The following is a 16,378-nucleotide window of genomic DNA, read 5'->3' as shown; positions in this document are numbered from 1 at the left end:
TGTCAGCAGAGTGTCTCGCTCACTCTCGCCACTCTTGTTCAATTCGGGTGGCTTGTCAATCTGCCCAAGTCCACTCTGACTCCGACCCAGAAACTCACGTACCTAGGGATGCAGTTCGAGACTCTGCCGGCACATGTCAAGCTGCCCTTAGTCAAACAGCAGTCCCTCCATCTGGCGGTGCGCTCTCTGCTGAGGCCCCGCCGTCATTCCATCAGGCACCTAATGCAGGTGCTGGGTCAGATGGTGGCGTCAATGGAAGCGGTTCCCTTTGCCCAGTTCCATCTGCGTCCTCTGCAGCTGGACATTCTCCGCTGTTGGGACAAGCGGACTTCTTCCTTGCACAGGTTGGTGGCTCTGTCGCCACAGACCAGGGGCTCTCTTCAGTGGTGGCTTCGGCCCCTCTCTCTGTCTCAGGGACGCTCCTTCCTGGCCCCGTCCTGGGTGATTCTCACCACGGATGTCAGTCTATCCGGCTGGGGAGCAGTATACCTCCACCACCGAGCACAGGGCACTTGGACTCCGTCCGAATCAGCCCTCTCGATCAATGTGCTGGAAATCAGAGCTGTGCTACTAGCTCTCGTAGCCTTTCACCACCTGTTGGCGGGCAAGCACATTCGAGTCCAGTCAGACAACGCGACAGCGGTTGCCTACATCAATCACCAGGGCGGGACTCGCAGCCGCCTGGCAATGTTGGAGGTTCAACGCATCCTTCAGTGGACGGAGGACTCCAAGTCCACCATATCCGCAGTCCACATCCCAGGCGTAGAAAACTGGGAGGCAGATTATCTCAGCCATCAGGCCGTGGACAGCGGCGAGTGGGCTCTGCATCCGGCAGTGTTTCGGTCAATCTGCCACAAGTGGGGCACTCCGGAAGTGGATCTAATGGCATCCCAGCACAACAACAAGGTCCCGGTTTACGTGGCTCGCTCCCACGATCCTCAAGCCTTTGCAGCGGACGCGCTGGTTCAAGATTGGTCCCAGTTTCGTCTGTCTTACGTGTTTCCCCCTCTAGCTCTCTTGCCCAGAGTCCTGCGCAAGATCAGAATGGAGGGCCGTCGGGTCATCCTCATTGCTCCAGACTGGCCCAGGCGAGCTTGGTACCCAGACCTGCTCCATCTGTCCGTAGAGGTGCCGTGGCATCTCCCGGACCGCCCAGACCTTCTCTCACAAGGTCCGTTTTTCCGCCAGAATTCTGCGGCTCTCAGATTGACGGCGTGGCTCTTGAGTCCTGGATCCTGACGGCTTCAGGCATTCCTCCTGAAGTCATCTCCACTATGACTCGGGCTCGGAAGTCTTCCTCGGCCAAAATTTATCACAGGACTTGGAGAATTTTCCTGTCCTGGTGTCGTTCTTCCGGCCATGCCCCTTGGCCTTTTTCCTTGCCGACCATCCTGTCCTTTCTACAATCCGGTCTGCAGCTAGGACTATCCCTCAAGGGACAAGTCTCGGCTCTGTCAGTGTTGTTCCAGCGGCGTATCGCCCGGCTGGCTCAGGTGAGCACCTTTATGCAGGGCGCATCTCACATCATTCCGCCTTACCGGCGGCCCTTGGATCCCTGGGACCTTAATCTGGTCCTCACGGCCTTGCAGAAACCCCCCTTTGAGCCTCTTAGGGAGGTTTCTTTGTTTCGTCTTTCACAGAAAGTCGTCTTTCTAGTGGCCATAACTTCCCTCAGGAGAGTCTCTGATTTAGCTGCGCTCTCTTCGGAGTCACCTTTTTTGGTTTTTCATCAAGACAAGGTGGTTCTCCGTCCGACTCCGGACTTTCTCCCTAAGGTGGTTTCTCCTTTCCACCTTAACCATGACATTTCATTGCCTTCCTTTTGTCCGGCTCCTGTTCATCGCTTTGAGAAAGCGTTGCATACTTTAGATCTGGTGCGGGCGCTCCGGATCTATGTGTCACGCACCGCTGTTCTTAGGCGGTGCACCTCTCTTTTTGTGCTGACCACAGGTCGGCGTAAGGGCCTCTCGGCTTCTAAACCGACCCTGGCTCGTTGGATTAGGTCGGCCATTTCTGATGCCTACCAGTGTACTCAAGTGCCTCCCCCGTCGGGGATCAAGGCACACTCGACCAGAGCTGTCGGTGCCTCTTGGGCTTTCAGGCACCAGGCTACGGCTCAGCAGGTCTGTCAGGCTGCCACTTGGTCTAGTCTGCACACCTTTTCGAAGCACTACCAAGTGCATGCTCATGCTTCGGCAGATGCGAGCTTGGGCAGACGCATCCTTCAGGCGGCTTTCGCCCATTTGTGAAGTTAGGTTTCGCCTACTTCGCAGTTTTCTGTTTATTTCCCACCCATGGACTGCTTTGAGACGTCCCATGGTCTGGGTCTCCCATAGGAACGATGAAGAAAAAGAGAATTTTGTTTACTTACCGTAAATTCTTTTTCTTATAGTTCCGTAATGGGAGACCCAGCACCCTCCCTGTTGCCTGTTGGCAGTTTCTTGTTCCGCGTGTTATCACCGGCTGTTGTTGTAGACAGAGGCTCCGGTTGTTCCGGTTTTTTGCTCTATCTCTACTGGTGGGTGGCTATTCTCCTTCAGCTTTTGCACTAAACTGGCTATATTTGGTTATCCAGGGGGTGTATATGCTCGGAGGGAGGAGCTACACTTTTTAGTGTAGTACTTTGTGTGTCCTCCGGAGGCAGAAGCTATACACCCATGGTCTGGGTCTCCCATTACGGAACTATAAGAAAAAGAATTTACGGTAAGCAAACAAAATTCTCTTTTTTAACATGTGTTCCATAACATTATTGCATGTCTATATTAATTTTTTAGCACACCTTAGCAGTGCAGTGTGCAACGGTCTTTTTTTTTTTTTTACAATGCATAAAAAAAGACATGGATAGAACTCGTACGAAAAAAAAAACTTATGTCTAAATGCGACCTATTAGGGTCAGCTCATGGCTCCCATTATGTACTTTATTTTTTAACGCCTTATATCAGATGTATAAAGATGCAGGATAGTGAAAGACAACATAAAGGAGATGTAATGCAGTTCTATCATGTTTTTCTATGTGGCTCTCAGAACAGCGTCTCCTTACTCCTAAAATACATTAGACATTTCTTAGTTCGTTTACAACCCATTAAAGGGAATTGGTCACCATGTTTTTCCTCCCCTATCTGAGAGCAGCATAATGTAGATACGAGACCCTGATTCCAGCGATGTGTCACTTACTGAGCTGTTTCCTGTCATTTTTATAAGACAAATGTTTTCTCTGAAGTAGATCTAGGAGCTATACAGAGCTCATGAATATGCTGGACTACCTGGCAGCATGCCAAGTTGTCCTCTAATGATAATCTACTGCAGATTATACTGTGGTTCTATCAAAACTACACTAAGCAGCCCAATAAGTGACACATTGCTGGAATCAGGATCTCTGTCTCTACATCATGCTGCTCTCAGATTAGGTGGCATAAACTTGCTGACAGATTCCCTTTTAACCCTTTTGCTCTCAGAAATGTAATATTTAAGTCATATTTTATCTTACTTTTCCATTTGTCCTTGCAGCCCATGTGATAGGCCTCGTGTTATTGAGTCTCTGCGAGGAACGGAAGTTATAGATATCGCCGCAGGTGGTGCACACAGTGCATGTATCACAGCAGCTGGAGAACTGTACACGTGGGGTAAAGGAAGATATGGACGCCTGGGGCATGGTGATAGTGAAGATCAACTCAAGCCCAAATTGGTGAGTATCTGCTACCAGTACTAAAGTAATATACCAATATTTGGCATCCTGGTGCACGGTTTTCTTAATTGAGATTGAACCTTATTCCATTATGTATAACTTAGTGATTACACGAGTTACAATTTGCAGGTATACATAGAAATGCTTAAAACCTCTACACTCGTATTGAACGCAGTCTGAATGTTGCATACCGGGAGCACTGACCTTACTGGTTTGTTGAAAATATATATGATAACGAACATTTTCCGCTCCTCCAGGTGTAATCGTTTTCCGCTTGTTCCCCAGGTGGAGGCCCTGCAAGGTTACCGTGTGATTGACATTGCCTGCGGCAGCGGGGATGCGCAAACTCTCTGCTTGACTGACGATGACACCGTCTGGTCTTGGGGAGACGGAGATTATGGAAAACTTGGACGAGGCGGCAGTGATGGTTGTAAAGTACCCATGAAAGTAAGTCTGAAAGAGAATTAAACCTTCTAAATGTCATTTGAAAATACTGAAAGGGTTAAAATGCGATGGTTAACAGTAAAATTTGTTTAACAACTGAAACAAAGTGAAAATGGGAAAATGTAGCTGATCTAATGTAAGAGGCTCATTCCTGTTGTTGGGTTCATTTTAACAATTAGGTCTCCAGAAAATTATATAATTGGCTCGTTGCAGGAAGATCAATGATGTAGGCTTGTTACGGCTGGAGATGAAGACTCGTGTTCTCACAGATAAAGGATTTGCACTTTTTAAATATTCTCCTTATGTATATTTCTCTCTTCAGATTGATTCTCTCACAGGACTTGGAGTTACCAAAGTGGAGTGTGGGTCTCAGTTCTCTGTAGCTCTGACGAAGTCTGGCGCTGTCTACACTTGGTGCGTACATTTCCTTTTAACTCTTTTGTAGCAGTGTACCGATAAGTCATACTTTTTTCTTCTATGTGACATTCATATTATTTCACAGGGTGTTTGAGCTATGTGGCGGCCATTGTTGTGGTGATTGTGTGTCTGTGGGGCGGTGTGGCCTGGAGTCTTGGGAATTCAGCCTTGCAGCATGGGTGCTGTGAGGCACCGGGTCACCTGCCCTGCTGGTGCACTGACGCCATGGCAGTGGTTGGCACATGGTGTCAGTAAGGCTTAATATAGTTAGGGACCCACTCAGAGGTTCACCGTGACGAGGCAGTGAGCTTCATACAGTGTGATGAGGATGTTACACGAAGAGCTTCATGTTCATATTATTTAGGTATCCGTACCCAGCTGCTCTTCGAAAAAGAGCCTACTACCGTGTTTTTCCAAAAATAAGACCTCCCCCAAAAATAAGTCCTAGCAGGGATTTTCAGCATTTTCGGAGAAAGGCTTAAATATAAGCCCTCCCCTGAAAATAAGCCCTAGTCGCGGATCAATAATGAAGTGTCCGTGCAGCTAAAAAAAGTTACAGATACTGCAGGACACTGGATTATAGACAGCGGCACCTGGCAATTACTCACCCGACACTGAGCGGCAGGACCTTCAGTGTTCACACACATCAGATCACACACACACACACACACACACACATACACACATAATCAGATCACACACAAACATCGGATCACACACACATCGGATCGCATACACACTCACCTCATTCAGCGACACCAATCTCTTCTCGCCGGGAGAATCCTGAGAGGCAGTGCGGTGGAGCGCAACAAACAGGACCTGCGGCCAGACACGTGACTTGCTCTCATTCCCTGCTGCCGTAAGTGTTGGATGTGATGTGATGTGATGTGTGTGTGTGATCTGCAATCGGCTGTGTTTTTCTTCGATCGGCTGTGTGTGTCTCTGTTCAGCTATGTGTATCTGTGATCGGCTGTGTGTGCCTGTGATCGGCTGTGTGTGCCTGTGATCGGATGTGTGTATCTGTGATCGGCTGTGTGTTCCTCTGATCGGATGTGTGTATCTGTGATCGGCTGTGTGTGCCTGTGATCGGCTGTGTGTATCTGTGATCAGCTGTGTGTGCCTGCGATCGGATGTGTGTATCTGTGATGGCTGTGTGTGCCTGCAATCTGCTGTGTGTGATCTGCTGTGTATATCTGCGATCTGCTGTGTGTGTGTATCTGTGATCGGCTGTGTGTATCTGTGATCGGCTGTGTGTATCTGTGATCGGCTGTGTGTGCCTGCAATCTGCTGTGGGTGCCTGCAATCTGCTGTGTGTGATCTGCTGTGTATATCTGCGATCTGCTGTGTGTGTGTGTGTGATCTGCTGTGTGTGATCTGCTGTGTGTGTCAGCGTGTCAGCTAGCAGCAGGGTAGGACGGCGTGCAGCACCCACCGGAGATCACAGGAGTACCTTGGAACCACGCAGACATCCTGGTCTGGTGAGTATGAGTCTCCTGGGAAGTGGGGGGTCTGCTTTATTGGGGGGTAAACTTACCCCCAACCGTGTTTCTCCAAGAATAAGACCTCCTCCAAAAATAAGCCCTAGTGCTTTTTTGGGGGGCAAAAAAAATATAAGAGAGTGTCTTATTTTTGGAAAAACACGGTATATCTGCCCATGCAGAGAAAAAAAAATAGTTGACAGCAAGACAAACCTTGCTCTGTCCCTTTTGAGGGGCAGATACTCTTGACGAACTGTGTAAATGGATGTGTTTGGCTTAAAAATTAACCCCCATTCATTTTGCTAGACTTGTTTAAGGATCTTAAATCCGCTTACAGGGGTAGAAGTTTGTATATAGACCTCCGAAGTGTGGAGAGAAGGGAACAATTTATAGTCTCAGGGAGGGCAGAGAAAACTGACTGTAGAAAGGGAGGAAAGCCCATAAAGAGGGAATGTGTGCAGGATAAAAGCTGTGATTAATTTAAGCAATGAAGACAGTGGCATCCTGAACAGGTCTCATTACTGTAAGATACAAGAAAAAAATCTGACACTTGGATAAGGCTGCACATTGAACTTCTGAGTTCTGTAAATAGATTAAAGAATGAAGAATTCAGACTGAAATTTAGTGCTATGTTATTAATTTAAGGTAACCAGTAACATGCGTAAAAAAAGTTTTCTCCATGTCAAAGGTGTCCATTGCTTTTAAATTAAAAGTGAACCATGAGTATCACATGTTTCAGCTGTCAATTTTAATTGTCAGGGGCAAAGGTGACTATCATCGTCTGGGTCATGGATCAGATGATCATGTGAGAAGGCCACGGCAGGTCCAGGGACTTCAGGGGAAGAAAGTTATTGCCATTGCCACAGGGTCACTGCATTGTGTATGTTGCACGGAGGACGGTAAGCATCTTGTGGCTTTTTTTTTTCTTCCATGCATGATTTCTCATTTTCCCTCCTGCCTGCTGGAGAAGAGAAGAACGAGGTGATTTCAGAATAAAATTAGTTTGTCTTTGAAAGTAGACTTTATAGCCAATCTCACAGTGGAAATGGCCAGCGTTTATTACTTCCTCCCTGAGGATAGTTTGGGTTTATTGGTTCCTGAGTTTTCTAATATTTGGTCAAGGTTTCTCTATATAACCTCAGCATTGCTGTTTTGTGATCTGACGAGGCAATCTAATCTACGTAGTTTGTTTACTCATGTTGCTGCTTCAATTTCAATTTACAGCCGGCGAATTTATCCTTATTTCTGCCACACACAACAGATTTGTAGTTAAATTGATCTGTCTGGACCATAGATCTTAGAAGAATTTTATTTCTTGAAGTGGCCATATACTGTATATTAAGGTGTACTCTATTCATATATACTCATGTACTTGCATCAGTGGGCATTTGCACATATAATCATACTTTTGTTAGATGATTATCGCCAGAATATGCCATTAATGTACTACATATGTGGATCCCACCACTAGAAAATGCACCTATATCCACAACAGGGTGCTCTATATTGGCGTCCATTTTCATGACTCCTTATACATGTACAGCTACCTGGTTACCTCTCCATTCATTCTCGAAGGCCAGGGATCAGGAGACATTTTGTAATGTATTGTTGTAGTACTTATTGCTTCCCCCAACCAGTCCGTGCATGTTTACATTGGGAAAGGTATGGGCTAGATGTTTCATACTTTGTAGACTATCAGTCTGATATTGCTGATATCATCAAGGACGGGTTAACATTTCAGCTTCTCGGCTTCTTTCTTATTCCCATTTCCTTCACTCTTGGACCCCCACCATCAATCCTCCAATCGGACACAAGCTATTGCCAGAGGCGAACATTTACCACATCTTACTGAGGATCATCTTGGCTCGTGGACTGAATGCCCTTTCTTTTCTGTTTCAATAAATGTTATTTTTATATGTATGACAAATCCACCCACAGCAAAATTCTTAATAACCTGGGACTCTTCCTAGAAATTACTGGAAAATATTCAGATACCTCCTTGTCTGGCATGACAAACATATGTGACACAGTTGTCACAGCTGTGTACCACGCGCGGCACGATTTGACAAACATCCATGCCAGTAGGGCATTTTTCTAGCAAAGATATGCTTCATAATTAATAAATGTTCTACCTTTTGCTACAAAATCCTATTTTTTTTTCATAATTTGACAAAGTTTAATGTAAATTATTTCCATTATTTTTTTTTTTTTTTACTTGCACAAAGTTTATTTTTGCAGCCTTTTTAGAGTAGAGCTCTCTGCTCCATTCAAGGAAGAGTCTTGTTCTAGGTTTGCCATTTGTCTATGCTGCTCTGATCTACAGAAAGGAACAAGCAATCAGATTGCTGATCCTTATAGTCCCTTATGGGGCCTAGTAAAATAATAAAAAAAAAAATTAAAAACTCTAAAAGTTCAAATCACCCCCATTCGCCCCATTTAAAATTAAAGGGTTAAAAAAATATTCCCACATTTGGTATCGCCGGGTTCAGAAACGTCTGATCTATCAAAATATAAAATCAACTAATCTGATTGGTAAACGCCGTAGAGGCAGAAAAATTCCAAATGCCAAAATTAAGGTTTTTTTGGTTGCTGTAAATTTTGCGCAAAATGCAATATTAAAACGTTTCATCTGCGCAAAAATGATACCATTAAAAATGTCAGCTCGAGACGCAAAAAATAAGAAGTCACTGAGCCATAGATCCCAAATATTGAGAACTCTACAGGTTTCAGAAAATGGCGCAAAAAGTGCGCCACTTTTTTGGACAAACTTGTATATTTTTTTAACCCCTTAGATAAAAGTAAAGCTATACATGTTTAGTGTCTACGAACTCGTACCGACCTGAGGCATCACAATGACACATCAGTTTTAACATATAGTGAACACTGTGAATAAAATATCCCATAAACTATTGTGCGATAGCACTTTTTTTTCCAGTTTTTCCACACTTGAAATTTTTTTGCTGTTTTCCAGGACAGTATATGGTAAAACTTAGTTTCATTTAAAAGAACAACTCGTCCCGCAAAAAACAAGCCCTCATATGGCAAGATTGACGGAAAAATAGAAAAGTTACAGCTCTCGGAAGAAAGGGAGCAAAAAAAAAAAAATGGAAAATTGCCCGGGGTGAAGGGGTTAAATTTGAGACATAAAGACTAGTGATGAGCGAGTGTGCTCATTAGTCGATAGAGCAATGGGGTGCTCAGGTACTCATGGAGCTCAGCTGAGTATCGTAGGTGCTCGGGTATTTTGTCTGTGAAACAACGACCGCAACGCACAGGCTCGCTTAATTGCATGGTGTGTGCAGGGACCCCACAGGGAGCCAATCGCAGTATCTGGCTCTTGTGGGGAATACAGCACCAAACCGGAAATTCTTTTTATGGCTGGCTGTATGTTGGCGGAGACCCGAACAGGCCAATCATTGAATTTCCATAGTGCTCGTTACTCGCATTGAGCTCGTCCAAGCGTCTGACCAGCCTGAATCGAGGAACAAGCATTTGAGCATTGTAGTGCTCGCCTATCACTAGTAAAGACATAAATTTTATATACTTGTAACTTTTTAAGCATTATAGAATAGCCAGCAAACAATTAGAAATATGTTGCAGCATACACTATCATTAGCTTTAATACATTGAGATGCTTGTTTTTTAGGTGAAGTCTACACATGGGGGGATAATGATGAAGGACAGCTCGGAGATGGAACCACCAATGCTATCCAGCGTCCTCGCCTTGTTGCAGCTCTTCAGGGTAAAAAGATAAACCGTGTCGCCTGTGGTTCTGCTCACACGTTGGCCTGGTCTACAAGTAAACCTGCGAATGCTGGCAAGCTTCCCACACAGGTAACCTGCCCTACCATGTGCAGATTTGTCTTTGGTCATATAGGGCGCTACTCAAAGTGCCTGGAAAATCCATATCTCCAAATATCAGGATTCCTGAAATTCTAATTCTGTTTTGCCCAGATTTGGTCAAATATTTCTTTTTTTTTTTTTTCTTTTCATTCTTGTTCTTGCACATCAGAGGCATTGGCCAGTTTTTTTTCTTTTCCCATTTCACTGTGCTCTGAGCTATTTATTATTTTTCTTTGTCGCTCCATTGGGAGACCCAGACAATTGGGTGTATAGGCTATGCCTCCGGAGGCCACACAAAGTATTACACTAAAAGTGTAAAGCCCCTCCCCTTCTGCCTATACACCCCCCCGTGCTCCCACGGGCTCCTCAGTTTTCATACTTTGTGCGAAGGAGGCAGACATCCACGCATAGCTCCACAGCTTAGTCAGCAGCAGCTGCTGACTATGTCGGATGGAAGAAAAGAGGGCCCATAACAGGGCCCCCAGCATGCTCCCTTCTCACCCCACTCTTGTCGGCGGTGGTGTTAAGGTTGAGGTATCCATTGCGGGTACGGAGGCTGGAGCCCACATGCTGTTTTCCTTCCCCATCCCCTTTAGGGCTCTGGGTAAAGTGGGATCCTAATCGGTCTCCAGGCACTGAGACCGTGCTCCATCCACAGCTCCTGGGGACTCTGCTGGACAAGGAGCCGAGTATCGTCAGGGACAGGCCCTGCTACTTTGAGGTACTCTGTGTCCCCGTGGGGACCGCGCACAGAAACACTCCAGCATTGCTGGGTGTGTTAGTGCACCGGGGACCGCAGCGCTGACCGCGCTTATGCCATCACACACTGCAGCGTGGCTGGGTGTGTTAGTTTACTGGGGACTACCGCGCTGACCGCGCGCTGCCATTTCACACTGCAGCGCGGCTGGGAATGTTAGTACGCCGGGGACTACCGCGCCGACCGCGCTTATACGCCGGCCGCGCTTATAACTTTAGTCCCCGGCTTTTGCGGCCTAGTCTCACTCTTTTCCCGCCCCCAGACCTGCCAGTCAGGGGAAGGGCGGGACGCTGTACAGGACGTCAGCACTGAGGGCTGGAACATGCTTTGCATACTCCACCCCCCTCACTGTGCACAGTGGGGCACCAGATTCCCGCACTTTCTAGGGCACGCCCACGGCCCCCTCCTCTCCTCAGGACGCCGGCAGCCATTCCTGTCAGCTCTTCTGATACTGGAGAGGGGAGACAAGCTCTGGGAGACCCAGGCAGGGATTCTGGTGACCACACAACCGCTTTTGAGCGGGCGGTAAGCAGCACCGGAGGTGCTGGCCCCACTAGTGCAGAAGTGTACTTGTAGATTATATGATTATAGGATATACTTTACACTGTATGGTGCACGATTGATTTTTGGCTATATACCCTCCTGGATTGCTCAGAGGAGACAACAGCATGTCGTCCACAAGAAGCAAGGGTGCCAAAGCACAGGCTTACTATGCTGCCTGCGCCGCATGTACGGCTATACTACCGGCAGGTTCCACTGACCCACATTGTGTGCAATGCTCGGCCCCTGTGGCACTTACTCAGCCGGAGCCTCTGCTAAGGGGGGCCCAGGGGGAACCACCTGCTAACACTGTCCAGGTGACAGGGATGGAGTTTGCAGTTTTTACTGATAGACTTTCTGAGACTATGGCCAAGATACTAGAAGCCTTGCAGTCCAGACCGGTATCTCAGACCATGGGCACTGTGGAATCATTGCTACCTGGTCCCCCTCAGTTGGAACAACAATGTCCTCCCGGGGTGTCTCATAGATCCCAGGGTGAGGTCTCTGACACGGACCGCAGTCCCAGACCGCCTAAGCGAGCTCGCTGGGAAATTCCCTCGACATCGTCACATTGTTCAGGGTCTCAGCGGGAGGACTCTCTGTATGATGAAGCGGAGGTAGCTGATCAGGATTCTGATCCTGAGGCCGCTCTCAACCTTGATACTCCTGATGGGGACGCCATAGTGAATGATCTTATCGCGTCCATCAATCAAATGTTGGATATTTCTCCCTCAGCTCCTCCAGTAGAGGAGTCAGTTTCTCAGCAGGAGAAATTCCGTTTCAGGTTTCCCAAGCGTACAACGAGTATGTTTCTGGACCACTCTGACTTCAGAGAGGCAGCCCAGAAACACCGAGCTTGTCCAGATAAGCGTTTTTCCAAGCGCCTTAAGGATATACGTTATCCCTTCCCCCCTGACGTGGTCAAGGGCTGGACTCAGTGTCCCAAGGTGGATCCTCCAATCTCCAGACTGGCGGCTAGATCCATAGTTGCAGTTGAAGATGGGGCTTCACTCAAGGATGCCACTGACAGACAGATGGAGCTCTGGTTGAAATCCATCTATGAAGCTATCGGCGCGTCTTTTGCTCCAGCATTCGCGGCCGTATGGGCACTCCAAGCTATCTCAGCGGGTCAAGCGCAAATTGACGCACTCACACGTACATCTGCGCCGCAAGTGGCGTCCATAACCTCTCAAACGTCGGCATTTGCGTCCTACGCTATTAATGCTGTCCTGGACTCTGCGAGCCGTACGGCGGTTGCAGCCGACAATTCGGTGGCAATACGCAGGGCCTTGTGGCTACGGGAATGGAAGGCAGATTCAGCTTCCAAAAAGTGCTTAACCAGTTTGCCATTTTCTGGCGACCGTTTGTTTGGTGAGAGATAGGATGAAATCATCAAACAATCCAAGGGAAAGGAAACATCCTTACCCCAGGCCAAACCAAACATACCCCAACAGAGGAGGGGACAGTCGAGGTTTCGGTCCTTTCGGGGTGCGGGCAGGTCCCAATTCTCCTCGTCCAAAAGGCCTCAGAAGGATCAGAGGAACTCCGATTCATGGCGGTCTAAGTCACGCCCTAAAAAGACCGCCGGAGGTGCCGCTACCAAGGCGGCTTCCTCATGACTTACGGCCTCCTCACACCGCATCCTCGGTCGGTGGCAGGCTCTCCCGCTTTTGCGACATCTGGCTGCCACAGGTAAAAGACCGTTGGGTGAGAGACATTCTGTCTCACGGTTACAGGATAGAGTTCAGCTCTCGTCCTCCGACTCGATTCTTCAGAACATCTCCGCCTCCCGAGCGAGCCGATGCTCTTCTGCAGGCGGTGGGCACTCTGAAGGCAGAAGGAGTGGTGGTCCCGGTTCCTCTTCAGCAACAGGGTCACGGTTTCTACTCCAACCTGTTTGTGGTTCCAAAGAAGGACGGGTCTTTCCGTCCTGTCCTGGACCTAAAACTGCTCAACAAACACGTAAAGACCAGGCGGTTCCGGATGGAATCCCTCCGCTCCGTCATCGCCTCAATGTCCCAAGGAGATTTCCTTGCATCGATCGATATCAAAGATGCTTATCTCCACGTACCGATTGCTCCAGAGCATCAGCGCTTCCTGCGCTTCGCCATAGGAGACGAACACCTTCAGTTCGCGGCACTGCCGTTCGGCCTGGCGACAGCCCCACGGGTTTTCACCAAGGTCATGGCTACAGTAGTTGCGGTCCTCCACTCTCAGGGTCACTCGGTGATACCTTACTTAGACGATCTGCTGGTCAAGGCACCCTCTCAAGAGGCATGCCAACACAGCCTCAACGCTACTTTGGAGACTCTCCAGAGTTTCGGGTGGATCATCAATTTTCCAAAGTCAAATCTGACACCGGCCCAATCGCTGACATATCTTGGCATGGAGTTTCATACCCTCTCAGCGATGGTGATGCTCCCGCTGAACAAACAGCGGTCACTACAGACAGGGGTGCAATCTCTCCTTCAAGGTCAGTCACACCCCTTGAGGCGCCTCATGCACTTCCTGGGGAAGATGGTAGCAGCAATGGAGGCAGTCCCTTTCGCGCAGTTTCACCTGCGTCCTCTTCAATGGGACATCCTACGCAAATGGGACAGGAAGTCGACGTCCCTCGACAGGAACGTCTCCCTCTCTCAGGCAACCAAAGCTTCCCTTCGGTGGTGGCTTCTTCCCACTTCATTATCGAAGGGGAAATCCTTCCTACCCCCATCCTGGGCGGTGGTCACGACGGACGCGAGTCTGTCAGGGTGGGGAGCAGTCTTTCTCCACCACAGGGCTCAGGGTACGTGGACTCAGCAAGAGTCCTCCCTTCAGATCAATGTTCTGGAGATCAGGGCAGTGTATCTTGCCCTAAAAGCGTTCCAGCAGTGGCTGGAAGGCAAGCAGATCCGAATTCAGTCGGACAACTCCACAGCGGTGGCTTACATCAACCACCAAGGCGGAACACGCAGTCGGCAAGCCTTCCAGGAAGTCCGCCGGATTTTGATGTGGGTGGAAGCCACGGCCTCCATCATCTCCGCAGTTCACATCCCGGGCGTAGAAAACTGTGAAGCAGACTTTCTCTGTCGCCAGGGCATGGACGCAGGGGAATGGTCCCTTCACCCGGACGTGTTTCAGGAGATCTGTTGCCGCTGGGGCATGCCGGACGTCGACCTAATGGCGTCCCGGCACAACAACAAGGTCACGGCATTCATGGCATGATCTCACGATCACAGAGCTCTGGCGGCGGACGCCTTAGTTCAGGATTGGTCGCAGTTTCAACTCCCTTATGTGTTTCCTCCTCTGGCACTGTTGCCCAGAGTGTTACGCAAGATCAGGGCCGACTGCCGCCGCGCCATCCTCGTCGCTCCAGACTGGCCGAGGAGGTCGTGGTATCCGGATCTGTGGCATCTCACGGTGGGCCAACCGTGGGCACTACCAGACCGACCAGACTTGCTGTCTCAAGGGCCGTTTTTCCATCTGAATTCTGCGGCCCTCAACCTGACTGTGTGGCCATTGAGTCCTGGATCCTAGCGTCTTCAGGGTTATCTCAAGAGGTCATTGCCACTATGAGACAGGCTAGGAAACCAACGTCCGCCAAGATCTACCACAGGACGTGGAAAATATTCCTGTCGTGGTGCTCTGCTCAGGGTTTTTCTCCCTGGCCATTTGCCTTGCCCACTTTTTTGTCCTTCCTTCAATCCGGATTGGAAAAGGGTTTGTCGCTCGGCTCCCTTAAGGGACAAGTCTCTGCGCTCTCTGTGTTTTTTCAGAAGCGCCTTGCCAGACTTCCACAGGTACGCACGTTCCTGCAGGGGGTTTGTCACATCGTCTCTCCTTACAAGCGTCCGTTAGAACCCTGGGATCTGAACAGGGTGCTGATGGTTCTTCAGAAACCACCGTTCGAGCCAATGAGGGATATTTCTCTCTCACGCCTTTCGCAGAAAGTGGTTTTCCTAGTAGCAGTCACTTCACTTCGGAGAGTGTCGGAGCTAGCAGCGTTGTCATGCAAAGCCCCTTTCCTGGTGTTTCACCAGGATAAGGTGGTTCTGCGTCCGGTTCCGGAATTTCTCCCTAAGGTGGTATCCCCCTTTCATCTCAATCAGGATATCTCCTTACCCTCTTTTTGTCCTCATCCAGTTCACCAATGTGAAAAGGATTTGCACTTGTTAGATCTGGTGAGAGCACTCAGATTCTACATTTCTCGTACGGCGCCCCTGCGCCGCTCGGATGCACTCTTTGTCCTTGTCGCTGGCCAGCGTAAAGGGACACAAGCTTCCAAATCAACTTATCATTCCTCGGGGCTTCCGGTTCCCTCAGGGCTGAAGGCCCATTCTACCAGGGCCGTGGGAGCGTCCTGGGCCTTGCGGCACCAGGCTACGGCTCAGCAGGTGTGTCAGGCAGCTACCTGGTCGAGCCTGCACACTTTCACGAAACACTATCAGGTGCATACCTATGCTTCGGCAGATGCCAGCCTAGGTAGGCGAGTCCTTCAGGCGGCGGTTGCCCACCTGTAGGACGGAGCCGTTACGGCTCTATTATGAGGTATTATTTACCCACCCAGGGACTGCTTTTGGACGTCCCAATTGTCTGGGTCTCCCAATGGAGCGACAAAGAAGAAGGGAATTTTGTTTACTTACCGTAAATTCCTTTTCTTCTAGCTCCAATTTGGAGACCCAGCACCCGCCCCTGTTTTTTTGTGTACACATGTTGTTCATGTTGAATGGTTTCAGTTCTCCGATATTCCTTCGGATTGAATTTACTTTAAACCAGTTTATAATTTTTTCCTCCTTCTTGCTTTTGCACCAAAACTGAGGAGCCCGTGGGAGCACGGGGGGTGTATAGGCAGAAGGGGAGGGGCTTTACACTTTTAGTGTAATACTTTGTGTGGCCTCCGGAGGCATAGCCTATACACCCAATTGTCTGGGTCTCCCAATTGGAGCTAGAAGAAAAGGAATTTACGGTAAGTAAACAAAATTCCCTTCTTTTTTATAATTAATCATTATTAGTTATCAATGATAACTAATCCCTGCAAACTTAACAGTATATCGGCAGCTGCGCTGCTTCTGACTGGTAATATATAGACAAATAAATATATATATATATATATATATATATACTGCCCAGTTATATATTTTAATCCTGTATAACGTGTACTTTTGCAGGTACCAATGGAATATAACCACCTTCAAGAGATAGCGATCATAGGTTTAAGGAATCGATTGCTATTGC

General features: G+C 48.4%; 1 protein-coding gene across 5 annotated transcripts in view; it reads left to right on the top strand.

The window, feature by feature from the left end:
* HERC2 (HECT and RLD domain containing E3 ubiquitin protein ligase 2) overlaps nucleotides 1-16,378 on the top strand; it is a 415,490-nt gene that overhangs the window by 360,879 nt on the left and 38,233 nt on the right. For all 5 annotated transcript variants that reach the window (XM_075336618.1, XM_075336619.1, XM_075336616.1 and 2 more), the window contains exons 80-85: nucleotides 3,508-3,685; nucleotides 3,971-4,132; nucleotides 4,452-4,543; nucleotides 6,784-6,923; nucleotides 9,671-9,858; nucleotides 16,312-16,378. The exon at nucleotides 16,312-16,378 is cut by the window's right edge and continues 131 nt beyond it. In XM_075336618.1, coding sequence (XP_075192733.1) covers nucleotides 3,508-3,685; nucleotides 3,971-4,132; nucleotides 4,452-4,543; nucleotides 6,784-6,923; nucleotides 9,671-9,858; nucleotides 16,312-16,378 — 827 coding nt within the window. The remainder of the gene's footprint in view (nucleotides 1-3,507; nucleotides 3,686-3,970; nucleotides 4,133-4,451; nucleotides 4,544-6,783; nucleotides 6,924-9,670; nucleotides 9,859-16,311) is intronic.

The sequence above is a fragment of the Anomaloglossus baeobatrachus genome, chromosome 2 (assembly GCF_048569485.1).
Source record: "Anomaloglossus baeobatrachus isolate aAnoBae1 chromosome 2, aAnoBae1.hap1, whole genome shotgun sequence".
NCBI classification, from domain to species: Eukaryota; Metazoa; Chordata; class Amphibia; order Anura; family Aromobatidae; genus Anomaloglossus; species Anomaloglossus baeobatrachus.
The sequence above is the reverse complement of the archived record's forward strand: the minus strand, read 5'-3'. Positions and strand labels throughout refer to the sequence as shown.